Source organism: Zeus faber (genome assembly GCF_960531495.2).
Source record: "Zeus faber genome assembly, chromosome: 17".
NCBI lineage: Eukaryota > Metazoa > Chordata > Actinopteri > Zeiformes > Zeidae > Zeus > Zeus faber.
In genome coordinates, this window is record NC_137204.1 from 17667736 (window position 1) to 17690292 (window position 22557).

Sequence of the window (22557 nt, forward strand, 5' to 3'; positions counted from 1 at the left end):
AGTATATATTATATAGTATGGTATATATAGTATATATACAGTGTATAGTGTAGCACTACACGCGCTACATGCTGCACGCAGCAGCAGCAATGTGGGGATAAGGATGAAAGTCCAATGTTCATATTGAATGCAAAAAGAAAGTTCAATTACTGTAAACATGCTGAAAGCTTACCTCACTGATATCCACTAATCACACATATTACTTAAAACTCATCAACAAAAAAAAGATGCCGTCGGTTGAAAATTTCCTTTATCAGTGTATGCGTGCGTTTCGGAGACAAAAAAACAGACCCCTATTCCCTAAAAAATAAAAGCTGAATGATAATTGTGGGTATAATCAGTCATTTACAACACAATGGAGTTCAATTCATTTTGTAAAATAAACAATACTTATGTATTTATGTTTTTTTTATAAATACATTTTAATTGAAGTTTTAAAATACAATAATAGAAAATAATTGTCAATAAAAAAAAAAAAAAATTGTATACAGTCGTTTTCCTGCAATTTTTCTGCGATTTAGTGAGGTTCTAAAAGGCATAGCTGTAGGGCATGCTGAGGCTAAATAAGCATAAGAATGCCAGAAGTCTCCCCCTCCCTCCTCCAGCCTCTAAACAAGGCTCCTCCACCCCCAACCCCCTGCTGGGAGGAGGCAAACAGACAGACAGTAAAGTGTCTTATCTTCCCTCTGGGGGAGGAAGAGGGGGATGGGAGCGTGGAGGGGGTCAGCTTTGTGTCTCCCACCGGAGACAGGGACTTATGGGGCTTTGACACATGTACAAACACATGCACACATGTGCACGGGCAACCGTATGCGTAAATAGAAACAAACGTAACCACAAAGAAACCCGAGAAGGGAAGGCGGGCGAGCAGTAGAACACAAGCAAATTCAACCGCACAACCTTAAGACAAGAAAACCTTGATTTAAGGAGCCTCGCGTCGTGGCTAAAGCCGAGTTCGTGCACGGGGTCGTCGGATTAAACGGCCGAAATGATCAGAGCATTGACATAGATAACACGGGTGATGACGACGCACAGGAGATGCAGAGCACGCAGACACCAAGAGCCTCTCCACACCACCCTGAATCATCCACCTCAGCAGCCTCATAATGTTCCACCTACACCCAACAGCCCTGGTAACAACCCCCACCCCTCCCTGTCTCTGGGCTGCACACACACACACACACACACACACACACACACACACACACACACACACACACACACACACACTGGCTGATCCACAGACATACACCTACTCGCGGTATTATTATTGTATAGATCATTTTTTCCTGAAAGAATGATAACAAGGTCTGCTTGAATGGAATCCATATCAACTCTCGGGATAAATAACACTGCGATGCTTAATTTAGTTTCCTCCAATTACGAGGTCGCCGGGAATATTTCCTCATCCCATATTCGACTGGATAGCCGGCAGGCGTCTCGACTACCATTTATGTTTGATAATAATGTATTTCTTTGCGGGTAGGGTGTTCTCAAGGACGGCGGCCTCAGGTGAGCATGCCCTCATTTAACCTGCAGACTTCCTTCGCGCTCGCGGGGGGTCGCCTGCGTGCTGTGAGCGTTAGGCTGGAGGTGCGAGATAAGATAGCACATTTCAAATAACCCGCGTGGGGCAACGAGACCGCGGTCTGAAGAGTTTGTATATCGGAATGGAGGGGATTTTCACATCATAGTTCTTCATAGGTGCAACGACGGAGGTAAACGGTTGGAATTCAAGCAGCAACAGCTGCACGATAGGTGCAGTTAAAACCTCGGTTCCTTTTTTCGCCTTTTGGCCCTCACTTCCGTTAGACGCCAAATTTGCAGCCTTCTCTGGAAATGTGTCCGTGTCCGCTGGTCCTTTCGGGAGAGCGATCAGCTCACACCGGAATCAGACACGGGCCGCGTCCAAATAAGGACGGGCACAAAACGTCGGATCCGAGCCGCGAAAATTGGAATCGAACGCCAAAGGGAACCTAGGCCAGCGCAAAGCGATCTTTCGTGATCACGTGCGAGGCCCTAAAGGCCCCCGGAGTGCGAGCGCAGCCTGAAAGTTATTTTTCGGATAAATTCGGACCTAACCTCGCGCCGCAAAAACCCCTACCGGAGTCTTACTGGTGCCCTGTGAAATGGATTGAAACCGCAGTACCGTTGTTGGCCACCATACCTTACACCAAACACACTCACACACGCAAACACACACACACACACACTCCTGGGGTGTTGTGTTCAGCCAAAGCGCCATTTACAGCTACAACTACCTTGGCGCCAGCATCAAAAACCTTTCTCGATGAATATCCGTAGACATGATTCTGCTGTGAATGTTCATGAAAAGAAAAGCACAACGGTTAAATCCATCCCAGCGCGTATGAAAGGAGCACGGGGAACTTCGGCGTGGATCGGGGCTCCTTTTTCAGCCGCCGCTCTAACGCCCCGGCACTGACGCAAAACAATTTATTTTGTGTCGTAATTTTCTACATTGTAAAAAGCCTTTAAAACGTGTTGGACGGAGCGGAGGTTGGTGCTTGGAAAGGGATGGATGTTATTTTGTATTGAGTGGAAAGTGGGTCTTGTGAATGTAGGTCTTTGAGACTGTGTGCATGTGTGTGTGTGTGTGTGTGTGTGTGTGTGTGTGTGTGTGTGTGTGTGTGTGTGTGTGTGTGTGTGTGTATGTGTAAAGCTGGCTTACAGTGGTAATCCCTTTCGCAGACACCCATCTGACTACCAATGGGACAAGGCCCAGACTGACACACACACACACACATACACACACACACATATGCGCGTGCACATGCATGCACATGCGCGTGCGCACACACACGCGCGCACACACACACACACACATACACACACATACAAATGGGATTAGTAGATTTTTCAGCTATCTATTTGACCTGAATAAGAAAATATTTTCTTCCTGCAGGCAAAGTGTCTCTCACGGTCAGAAATACGGCAAATACATTATTGGGATTAATCCCACACTCAGATTCTTAAACATCCAAGGAAAGGTTCAGTAAGTGCTCTCCCTGCATTACGGAATAAGGTTTTGCTTTTCTTTTTCCACGGGAGATTCAGTGTGTTGGTTTTGTATTCGTAACGGTTGTTGCCGTTACACACGATAAGGAATTATTGATTTCCGTCAGACTTCCCTACTTTTCCATGAAGTCACTGAGTGAGGAGCCTCGGCAGGAGACTGGCTTTGCTGGGGATTTAATATGTTCCTGAAACTCGGCGTTATTGTTTCTTTCTGAGGGATCGTCCCCGAGTTATTGAGAGATCCAAAAACAACTGAGAAAACAGGACGACGGGTAAGCGCGAAAAACACGTCAACGCACAGAGGCGGCATTAAAAGGCTAAATGAGCATTTAAGAAAAGGGACGGCGGGCAAAGTCACGTCTCCGCCTGCGCGGTTCATTTTCTTGGGAGGAAGTTCTGCAGATGCAGCGTGCGACACCCACAACATCACACCACCGTCTGAAATTAAAGGATGCCGTTGTTTTTTTTTGGCTGGGGCCAAATGTTGGTTTTGGTTAGAATAACAGGAAGGGGGCCTTCTCGCAAACACCAAATTACGAGGAATTAATATGTCAGACGAATGAAATAACACCAAAATAATGGCAAATTAGTAGTGACATATGCAAAAAAAGCACTATGGAAAAATAAATATTCAAGGACAAGAAAATATAGATTTTTTTTTTTATTATTTTGGCATTTCTTTGTTTTGCATTTATATTAAGCAAAGTGCATCTTATTTTTTTTTCTCATCAACACATTGCACAATACATAAATAATGATGCATATAAAACATCTTTTATTTACAAGTAATAATATATTTATATATAACATAAAATACATTTTTTTTCACTTCTTATTTTACTTAATTAAATCTTAATTATTTATTAAACAACGTCCGTCAGAATTTTTTGTTTTCTTGTTATTTTTTTTATTTATTTTTTTAAACGTCCTTAAAATTTTAAATCTCTGAAACAGAAAGGGGAGGGGGGAAAAATAATGCTCGTAGTCCATGAAGAAAAGGGGGCGAGGACGAGGAGAGCTGCTGCTATCGGGTGTTGAAGATGACCTCCAGCCAGCAGGGGCAGCTGCTGATAAACTGTCTGGTGTAGCACTGTCCCCAGCCCTTCACGAAGCTGATCTGGACCGTGAAGCCCGTCCGAGGTTGCTGCGTGAACTCGTGGTCGTTGGGCCTCTGCAGGCTGCCGGCCTTGTCAAAGTCAAAGGCCTTGATGGAGAACCCCGGGAACACCTTGTGCACCAGCAGCGTGCGCGAGTCCGGGTTGTCCAGTGTGGCCGACTTGATGAATATGGGGTAGCAGCTTCGGTTGTAGACCCACACTCCGTCCGGCTCGCGCGTCAGCTGGATGCCGTAGCCGATCTTGGCCCGCACCATCTGGACCAGCTGGGACTTGTTGTCGGAGCAGAGCTGGCCCAGGCAGAAGCCGTTCCCCTGAGGTAGGTCGTAGAAGATGTCCAGCGAGGGCTCCTGGACGGAGTAGAGGCGCCCCACGCGGGTCTTCTCCTCCCAGTACGCCACCACGCACCAGTGGGCCTGCTCGCCCGACTCCTGCAGAGCCAGGGAATCTGTGGACGGAGACGGGGAGAGAGGGACGGTTAGACCGGCGGCACGCCTCCTGCGGTACGGAATAATAACCGGGACCAAGGGAAATAAAAAAACAAGACATGAAGGGAGACAAAGGGAAGGGAGAGGATCAAAACCCCCCCCCCCCCCCCAAAAAAAAAAAAAACCTCAGAGGAAGAATGCAGAGAACGCACAAAAAGGTCCCGGGACATGAACCTCAATGTCGTCCTCAAACTCCAACTCGTTCACATCCAAGGAAAGGGTTTGGAAACTTCGGTTGCGCCACATGTTTCGTTGAGACCCAAGAGAAAACTACCGTCCCTCATCGCCCTGGCACGCGGAGGAACCATGTTGGAACTTTTGGGACTTAAGAGGAGGGGAGCCAGGCGAGTGTCCACGTGCGCAGCAACAATGTTTTTTTCTCTGCCTTTTTTAATACTTATCTTGTGTCTGGGCGGCTTTGTATTTGCGGTCGCCCAGCTAACAATGTTCTGACGTCAAGAGAATCCATAAATCTGTCCTCATAATCTTCTTCGTAGCAGCTTGCCCAAAGCTGCTGCAGGAAATTTTCAACTAATCATTACAATATTCTCCGCATTGGACGAGGCGGGGGGATAACGCGGCGATGCTCTGCTCCGGAGTCCGCGGGGACGCAGAGAAATGACTCTTAAGTCGGAAATCAACAAAAGGATTAATTCTCCCGACCCCCCGAGAACATAGGGCCCCAACGGCGGGCGAAAGCCCCCAGAGTCTCAATCAGGGGGACTCTCTTTGAAAACAAACTCTTTTTTTTTTCCTTCCCCCCACCCTCCTCTCTCCCCCGCTTTATTCGACATCGCTTGGTTTAGGCGGAGAGCAGGGGAAGGGGGAAAGAGAAAAGAGGGAAGTCTGCGGAAGGACGAGCCTTAATGTCTGAGAGGCTGACGCGCTACGCCTCTCCAATCTAAAGTTTCCCCCCCGGAGCCTTAAAAGAAGCGCGGGGCTGGCCGGGCTCCAGTTTCCTAACGCCCCCCCCCCCCCCCCCCCGCCCGCCCGCCCGCCCGCCCCCCGCTCGAGCGCGGGCGAAGAAAGAGGAAACCGGGGCGGAGGGCGGGCGGAGGTGGACGGCGGCAGCGGGAGGAATCAACTGTTTTTGTGACTCCGCTCCTTCCCGCTGCTAGCGCTGCGCTCTCGTACGGGAACTGAGCGCCGTCTGTCGCCGAAGGAACTTACAAGGTTTTTTTTATTTATTTTTTTTGGGGTTTTTTTTAGCATTTGGCCGCCGCACTCCCCCCCGACTTCAACGAACGCGCTCTCCCTCTGTTCTTACATTCCAACCTGTGCTGCCTGCGTGAAAGAAAGGGTGACTGAAGGGGTTAATCTACCTAAAGAGGAGAAACACGTGTGGAAGGGCGAGGGAGGGGGGCAAGATCCTTTCTCATAGTCATTTCAGTTACACCCCCCCCCCCCCGCCCCTTCCCCATCCCATCAATACGTCTTTCATCTGGCGGCCGATCCCAATGGAACCAGTAATTTGGAAGGTCCCGTACCTACAGTAAGTGCACGACGACGCTAATGGGGCGGGACCTCCATAAGCCCTGGCGGAGCCATCACGGCCTGTCATTAGAGGTTCATTAGAAACAGGCGGCAGAAGGAGAGGACAACACTGGAAGAGGAGGGCAGGGGGGTAGAAAATAAAAGACACGCCTCCCATGAAACAAGAGGGACGGCATTCTTTGATGCCGGGCCCCGTGGAGTGGATCATAAATCTGTCCTTTATGGCGGAACTCAGAGTGCAACCACACACACACACAGACGTGAGTCATCCTTAAAGACAACATCTAACTATATCGCAATACTACGACAATCGAAAATCCCAGTCAACAACCAGTACTGCACCACAATATCAGCCCTCGCTGGGGCCAATGGCTGCTATCCGCCTCCTAAAAAAAAAAAAAAAATGGACACATAGCCAAAGACAGGGTTTCCAGGGCAGGTATGGCAGCCCTCCAGTGGCTCAGGATGGAGCTCACCTGCGGAGATCAGTGTGTTTGTTGTTGCCGGGAGAGACGGAGCCTGGCGTCAGAGGCCATTACAGCGGCTGCCTGTCTGAGCCTGTCACTGCGGCAGGAAAACAGGCCGCCGTTCCAAACCCACACTGTCCCCCCCCCCCCCCCCCCCCTGTTCTGCGAAGGGTCACACCGCTAGGTAGCGAGACCCCCACCCGCCCTCCTCTCCCAAAATGTAGGAGTAGAAAAACACACGCGGCTAGGTAAGTGATTTACAGACAGACCAACGTCGGGAATGCGATCACAACGACAGAACACCTAAGGGACGGACGGAAAACCGTAATATAATTATAAATCTAGAAAAATAAATAGCGTTACACCAGCGCAAATACACCCGACGAGAGCCAACACCAATCCACCCAACAAATGTGTATAGTTATATTGTCGGAGAGCATTCTAGTTAAAGAAGGAAAGATAAGGACCGGACCATCTGTGGAGCACGGAGAGGTGTGCACTAGCAGCTTGTTCAGACAGCCGGCGAGCACACACCTAATTAGTGATGGTGAATACACACACACACACACACACACACAGACACACACACACACAGACACACGTACGGGCACATGCACGCACACACCTCAATATCAAATAAAAATGTTACTAGTTTCCTCCTATCTCAAATGTATATACAGTAATCAATCAACGTGCCAGTTTCCGGTTCTTGCGGTCTACCTTTTGTCTATCTGGTGCATCTGTCTGCTTGTTCAAACAGTTGTCACGCTGCCAACATGCCTGTCTATGCATCTGCCTTTCAACCCGTTGCTTTTCCTCATTGGACATAAACCGAGTGACTCGACCCCGTCGGCCTCCCCCCGCCTGACCTTTTTCAGGGCCTGCAGACACCCTGGGCGCACCCTAGCCCAGCTCCCATGCTAGCCGCTCTCCTAAAGCCCCTGAGATACTGAGCTGGGCGGAGGGGGAACCGTGGGACGAGGGGGGAGGGGCGTCGACAGAGCGGGTGCTTCCTGCATGGCAGCGGCAGTCGGCAGTCTGAAGAGGTTAATCATTACCTCCGTCAGTCTCCATGCACTCAATCATTACTATTCTTAGACGGTGACACGCTCACACCGTAATGCTTGCACACACACACACACACACACACACACGCACAGACTTAACCTTTGTATGCGTGCGTGCGTGCGTGTGTGTGTGTGTGCGTGCCTCTGACTTAATGTAACCAAGCCATCTTCATCTGATGGCAGAGAGAGTGAGGGAAGGTGTGGAGAAGAGAGAGAGAGAGAGAGAGAGAGAGAGAGAGAGAGAGAGAGAGAGAGAGAGAGAGAGAGAGAGAGATTTAAAGCTACACTGTTGTAAAGGGGCTGTTCCATAGGTCAAGGGTCAAAGCCGAGGTATTCCTTTCGGCGGGGGACTTTGCCGGCACGCTCAGCACCGTCCAGCCCTTTCTCGAAAAAGTCTACAAATCAGAAGCGCTCTTGTTCCGGTTATGACAGCCTGACATTAAAAATTAACAGCCGTACAGACGCTAAACAATTATGTCTGTGTGTACGAGTGTGCGTGTGTGCGTGGCGGGTAAACAGAGAAAATACAGCTGCGAGACAGAACTACTTGAGGGTTAGTCATATATCATTTGTTATGTACTTATGGAGAACAGACAGATAGACAGATGGAGGAAACGTTGTTGTGTATCCCAAAAGTAAAACAGTTTAATAAAAAGGTTTAGCTCGTAAAGGAAGTTACACGAGAGAAACACGTCAGCCCCTTCCCCGCGCCCAGAAAACCTAACGACAGGAAAGGTGCGCAGACGAGTGGGGAGCTGCAGGGGGTGGTTACCTGAAGACCTCATGGAGGCACAGAAAATGTATTATTTATTGAAATTCTTTCACGAGCAGGAAATAGGGTTTGGTAAGGACCGCTTGCTTCCCTGATCTTTCCATGGCGGGGGGGGGGGGGGGGTATGTAAACACGCGTGTAAACACATGTGCCGTGTAACCACATGTGCCGTGTAACCAACAAAGGACGCACGCTATTTGGAGTGATGGGACAAACTGACCCCGAGTTCATATCTCAAACGCTTGCTTTTCCGATTGCGTTACTCTGTTTTATTTCATGAAGTCACGGCACAACTTTGAAATTCATATAAATCGACGCGCGAACCGGAAAATCGGATTAATCCAAATCGGGTTCCGGTCCCCCTCCAATAGAGGCTTTTATTGTGGTAACATCCCCCTTTACATGCAGGCAGCCCCGGAGTCAATGAACCACACAATGGAAGTGGATCCGCAGGATTATTTGACTACCAACAAATGGTTTGATCCACTTGTATCTTCTGGATTGATTTTTATTATTCTTTTTTTTTTACGTCTTGCATGGACACCGAAATCTTGACGTTTTAAAAATAGAGCTGAAGGACTGAGCACTAACCCCATGTTTGTCCACTGCCGTGCGCCCGCCCCGCCCCGCCCTCCTTCCTTTCCCAATTGAGTTATTATTCCAGCAGCTCATCATGCTGACCCTGTGCATGCCAGTGTGTGAGTACCAATACACACTCAAATATGACCGTCCCCTACAGCCTCCACTTCCCAGGGCGACAGCGTAAATAAGCACTTTCCAGTCGGGTAGGCAGTGCCAGACAGACAGTTATGATCTCATCACTTCACCACATTATTTGTTATTCGATGTCCTTGTATGTGTGCTGTGATGTTATCACGAATAATACATCGTATTATGTAATATTAACGTTACACATAACTTTGTCGGGATGCTGTTTTTTTTTTGTCTGAAATGTTTTGTGTCTCGAACCGTTTGTATGGATGGGTTATGTGGTAATGGTTTAGAAGGAAAAAAATAAATAAATAAAGCGCGCACACACACACACACACACCCTAAAGCACCCACAGCACCTGTATCTCTAATGGCCACACAGCGTTCTAGACGGATGAAGAGACAAACAGAACAACCGCCCACATTGTTCTGCCACCAGGAAGTCAAACATCACCGTGGGAACAAAAAAAATTGGAGACCGGAAAACAGACAGCGAGGCAGACAACCAGTCTAGTCAGCTCCGTGCAGAATGAACCTGTTGTGGTGAATATCTTTTTTGTATTTATCTAACTCCTTGAGTGTAATTTGGAAGGAAAGCGTGTGTGTGTGTGTGTGTGTGTGTGTGCCTGTGTGTGTCTAGAATTTGATTGTCTGAGAATGTGAGGTGGTTTTACCGGTACTGCAGTTTCTTGCAGGGATGCATACTGTATATACACACACACACACACACACACACACACACACACACACACACATAGAGTGTCTGTGGAGGGGATGTCTCCACATGCATAAGTACACATGTGCACATGCATACCACTTGTCTGTATAAATTTTCACTTTTTCCTAAATGTCATAAGTTAATCTAGTCTTCATGTTGTAGGTGGTTAGACTAGAGAATTTGACAGTTTGGTGTGTTGCTACACGGCCTTCTCCAGGCAGCTCGCATCGCGCCCATGGCCGGATTCAAAGCCCACGTGGTATTTTTCTTTGGATCTCTCATTTTTCAGTATTGTTCAAGGAAAAATGAAAAACCGCTATCCAAGTCACGGTGTCATGTTGACCAACCGCAGCCCAACCAGTCGCAGTAACTTCTCCTGAAGAAGGCCGTAGATCAACACGCCAAAGCTGTTGACTCTTTATTTAACCCCGCCGCCGTCTTATGTACACAGGTTCACAGGCGCGTATCGTCTCCTTCCCATTTTCTCGACATCTCTCTTTATCTCGATCTCTATTTATGGCAGGATCCGCAAAGCACCTGCACTCCATCTTGTTCTTGGCCCCTTGGCAAAAACTGGTACTGCCTTCCAAGACTTAGAGGGGCCGTGCGTGTTGTCTGGATGAAGGAGACCGTCCATCAACACCGTGTCTGAAAAAAAACTCTGAATGACTTTAAACAACCGCCCGAAAACAATCGGCGACACAAAGTCTAGGTGTGTTGTTTTTATTTTATTATCTTTTTTTTTTTTTTTTTCATAATCCACACCCCTGTCCTCCGGTGCTCTCGCGCTGTCCAGCCCTCCCTGTTAATGAGCTGTTTTTCTGATTTGTGCAGCATAATGACACAGGGTGGGGAACAGAGGACAGCCAAAACCAAAATCAACTCCCTTGCCAAGAGGCGGCTTTGGCTGCCGCGCGGAGAGAGGAAGTGGGGAGTAATGAGAGATCCTTGCCCGGCACAGAGCGGACCCACTATGCTCGGCTTCGCCGGATAGCACGGCCTCCAAATTACAGAGAACAGAGCTGCCGGACCGCTCTCCCTCCGCCCAGAGCCGCCATGTTCTCTGCCCCTGTATTCATTCTCTCTTCCGCTCACTCTGGCACGTAAGAATAACGATTAAAGAAGGGAAAGGACAAAAGGTTTTAGGAAACTTCAAGTGTATCTGTGATGCCGTCGGTCTAGAGTGCGGCGGGTTTCCAGTTTCCACCCGCCGTCGCTCGGTCTAGTCCGTTCCTTCCCTTTCGCCGCTCCTCTTTCTGTATCCCCCCTTCTCTCCTCCTTTCCGGTACACTTCGGCACCCTGAAAGTTTGCTTTCCGTCAAGGGGCCTCGGCCACCTCCCTGTCCGCTCGCCTTTTCCTCAAAGACATGAGGTCATATCCTTCAGAGCCCTTTCCTCTCCCTTCCAACCCAAACAAGCCAGGAATGCTGAGAGGGGGAAAAAAAAAAAAAAAAATGAAGAGAAAGACAGAGAGAGGAGGAGACAGGGACAGGGAGGGAGGGAGGGAGAGAAAATGACAGACAGACCTCTCGGCTGGTTTTTGGTTGGAACCTCATTTAAGAAAAGCCTGTACTCGTTTTGGGGTTTTTTTTTCAGGAAGTATGAAAGGCCATAAGAGAGCGACATGAAAGTCCTGAGGCTAATTGAAATGACCGGCACAAAAGACGCCGTGGCGACGCAAAACGACATCAAGAGAAACCCCGTGATGGTTTTACTTTGATTCTCCCGGTTGGCGTGGGATAACAGAAGGACTTACCGATTGGCTGACTGTCTGTCTAGCTAGGTGACTGGCTGGGGGTATTAGAATACAACTCGACCTAAATTTAACCTGTGGCCAGAGGAAGCGCCTGTGTGACAGTCGGCCAAACGCCAGGGCTCGCACTATGTCATTCTATCTGCCTGCGTGTGAGCGTGTGCGTGTGTGCGTGCGTCTGTGTGTGTGTGTGCGTGTGTGGGCATGCATGTCCCAGTGGCCTGACTGGATCTTCTTACACAAACACTCTGGGTTCACTCCCAGACGGCACCAGCAGGCATGCGACTGACAAACACACAAAGTACATACCCATAAGAGCTCGGCACATACAGGGGACCCAACCATGCTTCTGAAAACACGCGCTCGGAACACACAAACATGTGCACGCACATTACAACATGTTCAGGTAAGACCTGGATTTCTGGCTGGCTGACACCCACCTATACAGATTAAAGAAACACAAGCAGTAAAGATATAGACTACCCGATGGGTCAAAAATGTCCCGGAGGATGGTTTTCCTTCTCTATTTTTTAATTAATCTTAAATTCCAGGAATTCCTATATGATGGAGTTTTTTTGATGATGCAAACTCATGGTTTCCCAAATTTTTTAATAAAATATGAATTGATAAAATACCACAAACATGGTTATAAATCGATTAAAAAAAACGATTTTGAGCTGCTTCCTTTTTGAGCCGACACATTAAAAAGCAAACCGAAATGAGACGCTTACTACAGTCGGGAACCGTCGCTCCCTTAACATAAACACAGCACAGGTCTTGCATTCAGGCCTGTATTGAAGACCCCTCGCGGTCTTTAAACTAACAGTAACCAAGCTCATTCCTGCCACAGCGATGAAATCCACACCCTATTTCCACTCCCAGGATCCACCCAGGTCCAAGCATTTTTCCTCGGTGAAGCCGACGCCTGAGTTGGGCTTCTGTCCCTGTGTCCCCTCCAGCTTCAATCATCTCAGAGCTCCGGTGCCCGGCCCCCAGGCCCCCTGGCCTCCGGCCACCGACCCCCTCTTGGCTTTCCTGGTCTTCCCTGTTCTGTTCTGCCCTGGTCTCTGCTGGTGACGTGAGCCAGCGAGGGGGAGCTTTGGAGCTTGCAGCCTGGCAGGCAGCCTAGTTTGCATTTGCGCTGGTCGCTGTCTCTGCATGCTTAACTCCTAATAGCCCGGGTAGCCTGACTTTCTAAGGGAGAGATATTGGGAGAAAAAAAAATCCCCAAAAAAAAGAACAAAAAAGGGGGACTAGGAAAGGAAGATGTAATTTCTTACGTCATTCCAACTGGTTGGATGGAGACCTTGCTGGATTGTCAATCCCGGCTTCTCATGCGCACTGCTTTGCCGCCAAAGTACATCACCATAGTTGGATAGCGGCTATGGTGCTGTACTTTGGCGGCAAAAACAGTGAGAGAGAACAGTCAGAGATCTCTAAGCCTCAACGTTGACGCCAAGGCCGTGCTACGGTACGACTATGTGAGTCGTACAATGAGTATTAACTCATCCTACAGAACACACAGACTTGTATTTACCCTAACATCTTGTTCTGTCGCCCTCTGTACCCCCCACCCCCCATCTCCAAATATGTATGGAGGACACACAGGGCAGAGTGGGTGAATCGGAAGGTCAACGACAGACCTCCGGGAAGCCATGTTTCATTTGTCAGGACCCCTGAGTGGGCCGAGGAGGGGGTGGGGGGAAGCGAGAGGCAGTGAAAGGAATGAGGAGTCTCTCTCTTTCTCTCTCCCCCCCCCCCCCCCCCCCCCCCCTCTTCGGCCAATAAAATGATCGCTCTGGCTTCAGAGGCAGAGTACGAAGGCCATTGTGCCCGGACGTCCATCCAGAGGGAGCGCTGGAAGAACTGCCACCACGTCGTCCTCCACCGAGAAGGGAAAGAGGGGAGGCGGATGAAAGCAAAGGAGAGGGAAGAGCGTAGGGAGGAAAAGGGTGGGGGTGCTCTCGATAAAACCGGTTCTTGGATTTCACAGTTTTGTTCTGGGTCTGGTTAACATGGAGGACTTCACCCTCATCCGCGAGCCCGGGGCGGGAGGGGAGGAGTTAAAAATAAGGGGTGGGGGCCTGTCTGTGAGTGACACAGGGGGGCAGGCATGAGGGCTGGATAAAAAAAAAAAAAAAAATCAATACAATTCAATTCTATTGTTTCGATTTGGGAAGCGGTGTTTCGGAGCTATGCAACCGTTTTTCCACTTCTTCAAATACCGCCCCGGACCATAGTCGCAAAGAAATTGAAATATTTAATTTCTGCATTAGACTGAATTTGATCAGGGAAATATATTTGTCGCAATTGTCATTATGTACGAAAAGTCAACATATCGAGAAAGAATCGCATTGTGGGCCGCCTCATAGAAAGTGGATTCCATCGATATCGAAGCGAAATCAGACCGCGAGACCCCGCGCCAACGCCCCGCCCCCGGCAGACCAGACATGTTCATTTGGGAACCTGGGGGGACGTTTAGTCGCGCGCCCCACAGAAGAGTGTGACCACGCTTCGCCTTCGCCCCCCCCCCCCCGGCTCGAGTCCAATCTCTACCCCCATCTGAGGGGACACACACACATACACACACACACACACACACACACACACACACACACACACACACACACTCTAACCCCCCCCCACTGCCAAACAAAGGAGGGGAGGACCGGGCAGCGAACACCAACTGACATGAAACAGGCTTTAAAGGCCCAGTAATGAGAACCATCTGAGGTGAAGAAAAACAAGGAACAGTACAGAGCGGCCTAGGGCAACGGAGAGCAAACTCTCTCCGTCTACCCCCCCCCCCCCCCCCACCCCACCCCTCTCTCTCTCTCTTTCACGGGCTCGCACTGGGTTAGAAAGCCTGCCAGAGGGGATTATGGGGGAGTGTTGAGGAATCCAGAGCACCTTTGAGAAAGAGAGAGACCGGGGTATCCCCTCATCCACTGAGTCCAAAGTAAAGTTGTCTATGAGGAGCACACCCAACACACATCAACTGAAGCCTCCACTGCTGCTACCCCCAGCTGAGGGGACACACACACACACACACACACACACGCGCGCGCGCGCACGTATCCATCTCGCCGTGTCTCCGCAATCCACAGACGGACAACAAGTTCTTCCCCAAACATCAGTTTGCCGTGTTTGTCTTCCATAACAACATAACACGGTGTAGGCAGAATGAGAAGGAAAGCAGGCAGAAAGAAAGAAAGAAAGAGAGAGAGAGGAGTGCTTGTTGAAAGAGCCAGGGAGGGAGGAATGTATGTGGATGTGGGAGAAACACACCTCCCTCCTCCATTTTTTTTTTTTTTTTTTTTTTTATTACAGAGGGGAAACGGGGCCCAGGCAGCCCCTGCCTCACCACCACAAGGGGAGGGAGGTGAGGAGGAGGAAGAAAGGGATCAAGAAACAGTGGAGATTTAGGGAGACTATACTGAAGACAGACAGCGTATTTACCTGAAAGCCCCACAGGGGCTGAGTAGGTTGTTCCCCCAGTATCACTGGATGAAGGACCAGAGTCTGGAGAATCTAATGGAAAGAAAGAATAAGGGTTTAAGGGCTTTGGTTTGCATGTGGTTGTGTGTGAGCTCATACTGCGGCCTGGGTAGAGGTGGAAGACGGCAAAGCAACAGCTGTGAGACTGTCAATCACCGGGTGAAATCGATGCCTGATGAAGACGCTGACGACCGAGCACACATACACACACACACACACACACACACACTTCTTATACCTCAAAGCTCAGCCATAATCCCCCGTTATGCATTGCTCCAGAAGGGACTTCAGTAGTCGCTGTCTACATAGACGAGCTTAATATCATTCTATCCTATTATGACTAAGATTCTGAGTTTAGCCCAGGTAAGATAATCCTTTGTCAACAATCAAATTGAGGGTGAGCTGTGATCAGTGGATCCAGCCGAAAGCCTCATTTCCAGCAGTTTGTCGTTAATGTCTGGTTTCCTGATTTAAACAGCTTACATAGAGATCCTCTTGCTGCCTTTAATTCTTTTGGGAGAAAATAGAGGGAAACAAACACATCCCTCCCTCATTCTAGGGTCCAAAAGCGGGACCATACTTCTATGCTTGCGAAGGGGATAAACGGCGTCGACTTTGACGCAGCTTTCCATCTCGGGGACCGCCAGGGGTTGGGCAGACGGGAGCTAATCTAAAAGGAGGATGGAGAATCCCTCGCGCTACACAAACTGACCAGACGCAGGCCAAGAGCTCGGCGCTTCCCTCGGCCGCTGCAGCATACCCAAAAATACGTTCCTTCACTTTTCAGAGGCCAGCCCAAAGTAAACAAGCTACTCTGGGAGGAAGAGAGAAAGTTCAACCATAAAAAGTTTGCCAGCACTCACAGTGTGTGTGTGTGTGTGTGTGTGTGTGTGTGTGTGTGTGTGTGTGTGTGTGTGTGTGTGTGTGTGTGCATGTGATGTGTGCTCGGGCTTGTGGACGCCAAAGTCACAAATAGGGATCTACAGATCAGCAGGCCACACTCCATCGCAGCCCAAACAAGGAGCGGACACGACTCGGAGAGGCAATAATCTAAGTGCCGTACATTTTCTTAATGGCAAGAAAAAACAATATTCCTCCCTCTCCCTCCCTCTCATAACCTTGGCTCGTTTCAACTTGACAAACGGAGAGAGGTTTCAACCCGAACCCGGTGTGCCGTGCTGTACTACCGGGAGCAGCGGCGCTCGGTGTCTCTGCTGCTGTTGGCTTGGTATTCTCTAATGATACGTTCCACTCAGCGCACGTCAATGCCTTGCTACACCTACCATCCAGGCAACCATATTCCGGGGGAGCCGGTCGATTTGACCCCATCTTAACTGCGGCAGTGGGCTCGGCTGCCGTTCCGGTGCGCGCCAGTCACACCCACAGCTTTAATGAATTCTACTACATATACAGTTTATATAGAGGGAGAGATGGAGAGCGGGTCCGCGAGGGGGGGGGGGGGCACTAGTCGTAAGCCGCCGGTTAAGCCGTCGTATGCCCTCCATCGAGAGATGGAGCTGGACACGCTGTGGTTTTGCTGCCTGCCCGACAAGCTGCTTTTTACAGACATGGCCCGCGCTGCTGCGGTCGGAGTGACAAGACGCAAGCCAGCACGGCCCAGAATGCCCGTTTTTCTACCGACTGCCGGCGGATTGATCACAATGATCACAGCCGATCCCTGGATTTAACAGATTTTGTAAAACGTGGTGACTTTGTTGCACGAGGTGAACGCGGGCAAATGGACTTGACGTGAATCTATTCCACACGATGTGCAACAATCCAGAGCCCGAATTGGCTGTGAATGAGTGCACTCCGTTGCAGTCTCTTGTCTAGTCTCTCCTGTGCATTTGTACAAATGAGACACAGGCATTCACGGGGGAATAGGTTATACATTCCATCTGCTGTTTAACGGTTGTTTTTACCACTTCTAATTCTGACATGCTCTGCTAATACTTTTACTCTGCCAAAGCATAGTGACTTCAACTGGGAGACAGAAACAGAAACTGTGTGTGCATGTACAAGAGACAGAGAAAGTGTGTGTGTGTGCACGAGAGACAAAAAGTGTGTATAGGAGAGGGAGGGAGAGAGAGAGAGAGAGAGAGAGAGAGAGAGAGGAAATAAGAGATAGAGCGAGAGCAAGAGAGAGAGCAAGATAGCAAGAGAGAGAGAGAGAGAGAGAGAGAGAGAGAGAGAGAGAGAGAGAGAGAGAGAGAGAGGAAATAAGAGATAGAGCGAGAGCAAGAGAGAGAGCAAGATAGCAAGAGAGAGAGAGAGAGAGAGAGAGAGAGAGAGAGAGAGAGAGAGAGAGCGAGAGAGCGAGAGAGAGAGAGAGAGAGCACTCTTTGAAGAGTCACAGCTGCAATGACTTCCTATTGTTTCCACTCACTTGAAAGCCACTTTCTCCCTCTGACTGGCTGGCAGACAGTCTGATCAGTTAACTGGTGACACTACCCTAAACTAACCGAAGGAGACGGGTAAAATAAATAAGGGAAGAGGGGAGACAAACCTTAAAATGGTGACTACACTAACAGTCTCCCCACCCCATGTCTCATAGCTCAGTGGCCGTGACCCGCTGTCTGGCAGCAGTCAACGGAGGTCTTCCATGAAGTTGCCCCAGCAAATGTTCTTTTTCATCCTCAGCCATCTAGGTTTTAATGCATAGATTATTTGGACAAATCGCTGAAATAAAACCAAATCAGGCACCGGCAAAAATGTGTGGGTGTCTCTTACAGTCCGTCTGTTACGGAGATCTATAACAAAGTTGGATGCTGGCATCAGAAATACAGAGACCATTTCTGGAGCTAGAAAATGGTTATGACTACTTGAACCGGGCAACAATAACTGTTCGAAAGACTAGTGAGGCAAACTACATTTCGGTTTTTTTTTTGGTTTGTTTTGTTTTCATACATACGTACTTTTCGAACATAGCAAACACATACTTAGATCTCACATACACACACACATACTTAATTTGTAGATGGAAAAATCACACTGGATCCAGAGATGCTGCTGTTAGTCTGTACACTATGCTGTGTGAACTACAACACACACACACACACACACACACACACACACACACACACACACACACACACACACACACACACACACACACACACACACACACACACACACACACACACACACACACACACCATCCCTGGTGCCTGCCAGTCAGTCTGCAGCTATCTGATATCTCAACTGGGTGCTGCTCTGCCCTGGCTGCCAGCCATGCTGGAACTGGCCAGCCAGCCAGGCGTGCCACTCCACTGCTATCATAAATCACAACAAAACATGGAGCCGCTTTCACGACACACACCCTCCAGGACAAGCAGGCAAGGGCAGTAATACAGCTGGAGCCAGAGAATATCCGGGACCACACAATACACACACACAACCACACACACACACACATATCCAACACTGCGTCATACAACTTTTGAACCGTTCTTTGACATTTCTATTTGACTTACCGGGTGGTTTAAGAAAGTCCATGGGATAACGGGAGTAGGGTGGAGGTGGGGACTCTGCATGGACAAAAAACAAAAACAAACAAACAAACAAACAAACAAACAAAAAAAAACAGAAGGGGGGGGACAAGACAAGAGTGTGATTAAAACGAGGAAGATCTCAACGTGCGATAGCAGTTGGCGTTGTGTGGGAAGCCTGTTTCTGTTCGCCCGGGTCGGGAAGGCTGTTCCGCTGGGCGGCTATTGCCTTTCATTTGGCAGTCAGATAAACAGGGGGGGGGCCCCTGGCGCCAGGCGGCCGCTATCAGCGTCTGGGGCAGACTGAGATACGGCCTCTTTTGGCTGCGGGGCCCGGGCGCACAAGCTGGAGACTGCGCCGCGGAAAGGAGCGTCCGACCGACGGGACGCGGTGGAGAGCGGGCGACAAGTTCAAACGCCGCATCCACGGATTAAACGTGGCCCCCGTTCGGTTTGTTTAACTTAACGAGACAAACTCGCGAACGACTGTTTGTGTGACGCAATTAGCATTGACTTCTAAAAATCCAAATGTTGCCGATTTTCACAGTGATCCCAACACCATCAGCATGCGGAGGGATGGGTGGACTCCGTGTTGCCAGGGGAGGTGATGTCATTACAATTAGGATAATGATAGGGGTTATTTGGGATAATGGCATGCATACTATAACCACGTCTGTGATCAACGACAATCCCTGTAATTCCTATTTGATTGATTGATTTTATTATAATTTTTTTTTTTAAGTAACGTTTTTGGTTTTTTTTGGTGGGGTGCTTTCTAGCTGCCAAGGCTGCCGGTCTCACCGAGTTCACACAGCCGGCTCATGTGGTGCGGGTTGCAGCAGACGAGCTCCGGGTTGCTTTTCCCATAGGATTCACAGCAGGAGAGCCTCTTGAGCTCGGAGGAATGCCTGAGGTCGGGCCACCGGAACACCTTGTAGAGCAGCAGGGGGAGGGAGTAAGACTGCTGGCCCACTTTGGCGTCCACTTTGCCGGGCAGCAGCAGACAGGGGCTCCGGGCGCCCCCCCTGGACTCCACCGCCTGCAGGAGCGCCTCCAAGTGTTTCTCTTTGATCCTCTTCAGGGTGGAGTGGGTCAGAGCCTTCAGTTCTGCCTCCGACCCGGCGTGGGACTTGGCGACCTTTGCCGTTTTGCCCATGCAGCAGCTCCCGGGGCCGTGCGTGCCCCTGTCCGCCTCCCCACCACCAACACCACCACCGTCGCCCTCCGCGGCGGCGGGCGCACGGCTCCTCCAGAGTCGCCGGACGAGCCCCGATCGTTTGGTCCTAAACATGCGGGACGAGGAGATGGCTTCCCGGCTAAAGAGCGAGCATGGTGTCCGCAAATCATGAAGATTCCGGGATCCGATTCCAGGCAGGGACGCGGAGCCGGAGAGGACGAGGTGGAGCAACTGGAAGCCGGATAAGCGGTGGCGGTCTCCGGCATACGCCAGTCTCTACCGCCCGGGTTTAATAAACACTATTCATAAATAAGGGGCCGGTCGCTCCCCGCCCGTTACAAGCAGCTGGTCAAGGTGAAGATGAACATGTCCATGTTGTGATGGTGCCAATGCTCTCAACTAAGCCCTTCAAACACGCTGGCATGCTCTTATTTGGTGTGTTTAAAATAGTCAGTCATAGTTTAAATAGAGCAAACTGCTATTATCAAAAATTATTCCGTTGGAGGGGAAAAAAAAATAAAAAAATAAAAAATCCCCCCTCCCCTCGAAGCTTCCCTATACTGTGTCTTCCCAGAGAATTAATCCACAGAATCCTCTGTGTAACTGCACCGAACCGGCTCTGTTATTACCGCCCGCGGTCGGTCAGTCGGTTGGTCGGATCCCCTCGTCTAAATATGACGTTAATTCGCAGGGAAAAGGCGTCCAAAAAAAAACGACCGGAGATCTGCGCCCCCTGCCTCCCCCCCTCCCTCCCTCGTCCCCCTAAAAAAAATATATATTATAATCATTCAAAAAACAAAAAATAATGATAATAATAAAAAATAAAATCCACCCCTGGTCCTCCGGCGGTGTCAGTGATTGAGGCGCCGAGCCTCGAGTTGCGTCCCTCCGCCGCGAGCTCAGGAAAGCCCCCCCTCCAAGTCTCCCCCCCCCCCAGCCCTATTTCACACGCGGTCCATTGATAAAACGGCAAAAAAAAAATAATAATCCACGGTCGCGGGTCCCGCGGAGGAGGAGGAGGAGGAGGAGGAGGAGGAGGAGGAGGAGGAGGAGGAACGAAGGAAGGAGGGAGGCAAAAGAAGAAGAAGAAGAAGAAGCGGTGGCGTCGGCGGCTCCCTTGGTTGCCGCGGCTCCGGCGGAGGAGGAGAAGGAGAAGAAGAAGAAGAAGAAGAAGAAGAAGAAGAAGAGGAGGAGGCGGCGGCGGCGGCAGCAGCAGAAGAAGAAGAAGCAGCAGCCTCGGCTCCTGCGCTCGTGGGTGCTCCGCGTGCCCCTGCCGCTGCTTTACTGCCGTGTCGCCGAGCTCGAGACGGTCTCGCTCTCCCCTCCCCACTCCTCCCCCCTCTCCCTCCCTCCCTCCCTCTCTCTCTCTCTCTCTCTCTCTCTCTCTCTCTCTCCCCCCCCCAGTCCCTCCCTCCCTCCCTCCCTCCCTCCCTCTCTCTCTCTCTCTCTCTCTCTCTCTCCCCCCCCCCCCCAGTCCCTCCCTCCCTCCCTCCCTCCCTCCCTCTCTCTCTCTCTCTCTCTCTCTCTCTCTCTCTCTCTCCCCCCCCCCCCCCAGTCCCTCCCTCCCTCCCTCCCTCCCTCCCGCCGGCGCGAGCCCTGTCTCCGGTGCGCATTGGCGCGCGCGGTCACGTGGGTGTCTAGACACCCTGTCGCTTGAAAAATGTGATTGTGTTGCGCAAACAAGAGATCAAGTAGCCCACAGCAGATATGCAAAACCCTGGTGGGGGTGGGGTTTGTGTGTGTGTGTGTGTGTGTGTGTGTGTTTGTCGGGGGGGGGGGGGGTGGTTTGGTGATATTTCCCTGAAATTAAAAAAAACAAACTTTACCGGGCGAAGTGAAGGAAGAAGGGGCGAGACGATTGCGAGGCGTTGAACGCAGAGTAAAACAGACTCTGTGTGTGTGTGTGTGTGTGTGTGTGTGTGTGGGGGCGTCGGCGGGGGGGGGCCCACTCGGCGCCGGACGTCCAGCTCCGAGTGGCCCCGAGGCCGCTGTTTGACCAGCGGCCTCGGGGCCCATAACAAACAAACACGGCCTACATGCTCACGCCACACCGCCCGGGATCCCAAGGACAACACCTATTCCCTTCGCCCCAATGTATAGGCCTGCTTGAAGTGAGTCAAATTATTAAAACGTTTCTTATTATTATTATTATTATTATTATCTGTAGTAGTAGTAGAAGTTGTAGTATTAATAGTGTTTTTATTATTTGTAGTAGTGGTAGTCGTAGTAGTATTATTAGTATTATTATTAGTAGTAGTAGTAGAGTAGGAGTGGTATTAATAGTATTATTTTTAGGAGTGGTAGTAGCAGTATTATTGGTATTGTTATTTTTATTAGTAGTAGTAGTAGCAGTAGTGGTATGAGTGTTATTAGGGGTCCAGCCCTCACCACTTCAACTAATGATACTTATTATGAGGAATAGTATTATTGTTATTGTTATTATATATCGTCGTAGTGTTATTAGTATTATTATTATTGATCATCTTGTCGATGTCGTCTGCTTGCACTGTACCTGTCTGGCAGATGAAAACGCACTGCTGCCGCCCTCTGGCCGCGCAGGGCTGGTTCTTATCAGCCTCTTCTGCGGCAACGTTCTACCCACGGAGCCGTGATCCGCGATCCATCCAAATGGTGATGACACGAGTCCAGACGATAAGAAGTTTATTTATATAGCGTGACGCCAAAGGAACAATAATAACAACAACAAGAGCAACAACAATAATAATTGGAGATTCTTTATTTGTCACATATTATACAATTTAATCGCAATGAA

At 49.8% G+C, this 22557-nt stretch overlaps 1 protein-coding gene across 1 annotated transcript; it reads right to left on the bottom strand.

The window, feature by feature from the left end:
* Positions 1-3721: 3721 nt before the first annotated feature.
* On the bottom strand, positions 3722-20481 carry smad7 (SMAD family member 7). The gene is made up of 4 exons (XM_080017819.1): positions 19409-20481; positions 18593-18646; positions 15081-15152; positions 3722-4599 (listed from the first exon to the last, which is right to left on the bottom strand). The coding sequence occupies exons 1-4, from the start codon at positions 19896-19898 to the stop codon at positions 4061-4063; spliced, it is 1155 nt and encodes a 384-aa protein (XP_079873945.1). The 5' UTR covers positions 19899-20481; the 3' UTR covers positions 3722-4060.
* Positions 20482-22557: the final 2076 nt, after the last annotated feature.

What these genes read in the sequence shown, in the direction of transcription:
- smad7 (XM_080017819.1), bottom strand. Translation starts at nt 19,898, where the DNA reads ATGTTTAGGACCAAACGATCGGGGCTCGTCCGGCGACTCTGGAGGAGC. An exon ending in GAGCCGGCTGTGTGAACTCG is followed by an intron (nt 18,647 to 19,408) that starts GTGAGACCGGCA and finishes TTGTCCATGCAG; the next exon opens with AGTCCCCACCTCCACCCTAC. An exon ending in AGCCCCTGTGGGGCTTTCAG is followed by an intron (nt 4,600 to 15,080) that starts GTAAATACGCTG and finishes CTCCGTCCACAG; the next exon opens with ATTCCCTGGCTCTGCAGGAG.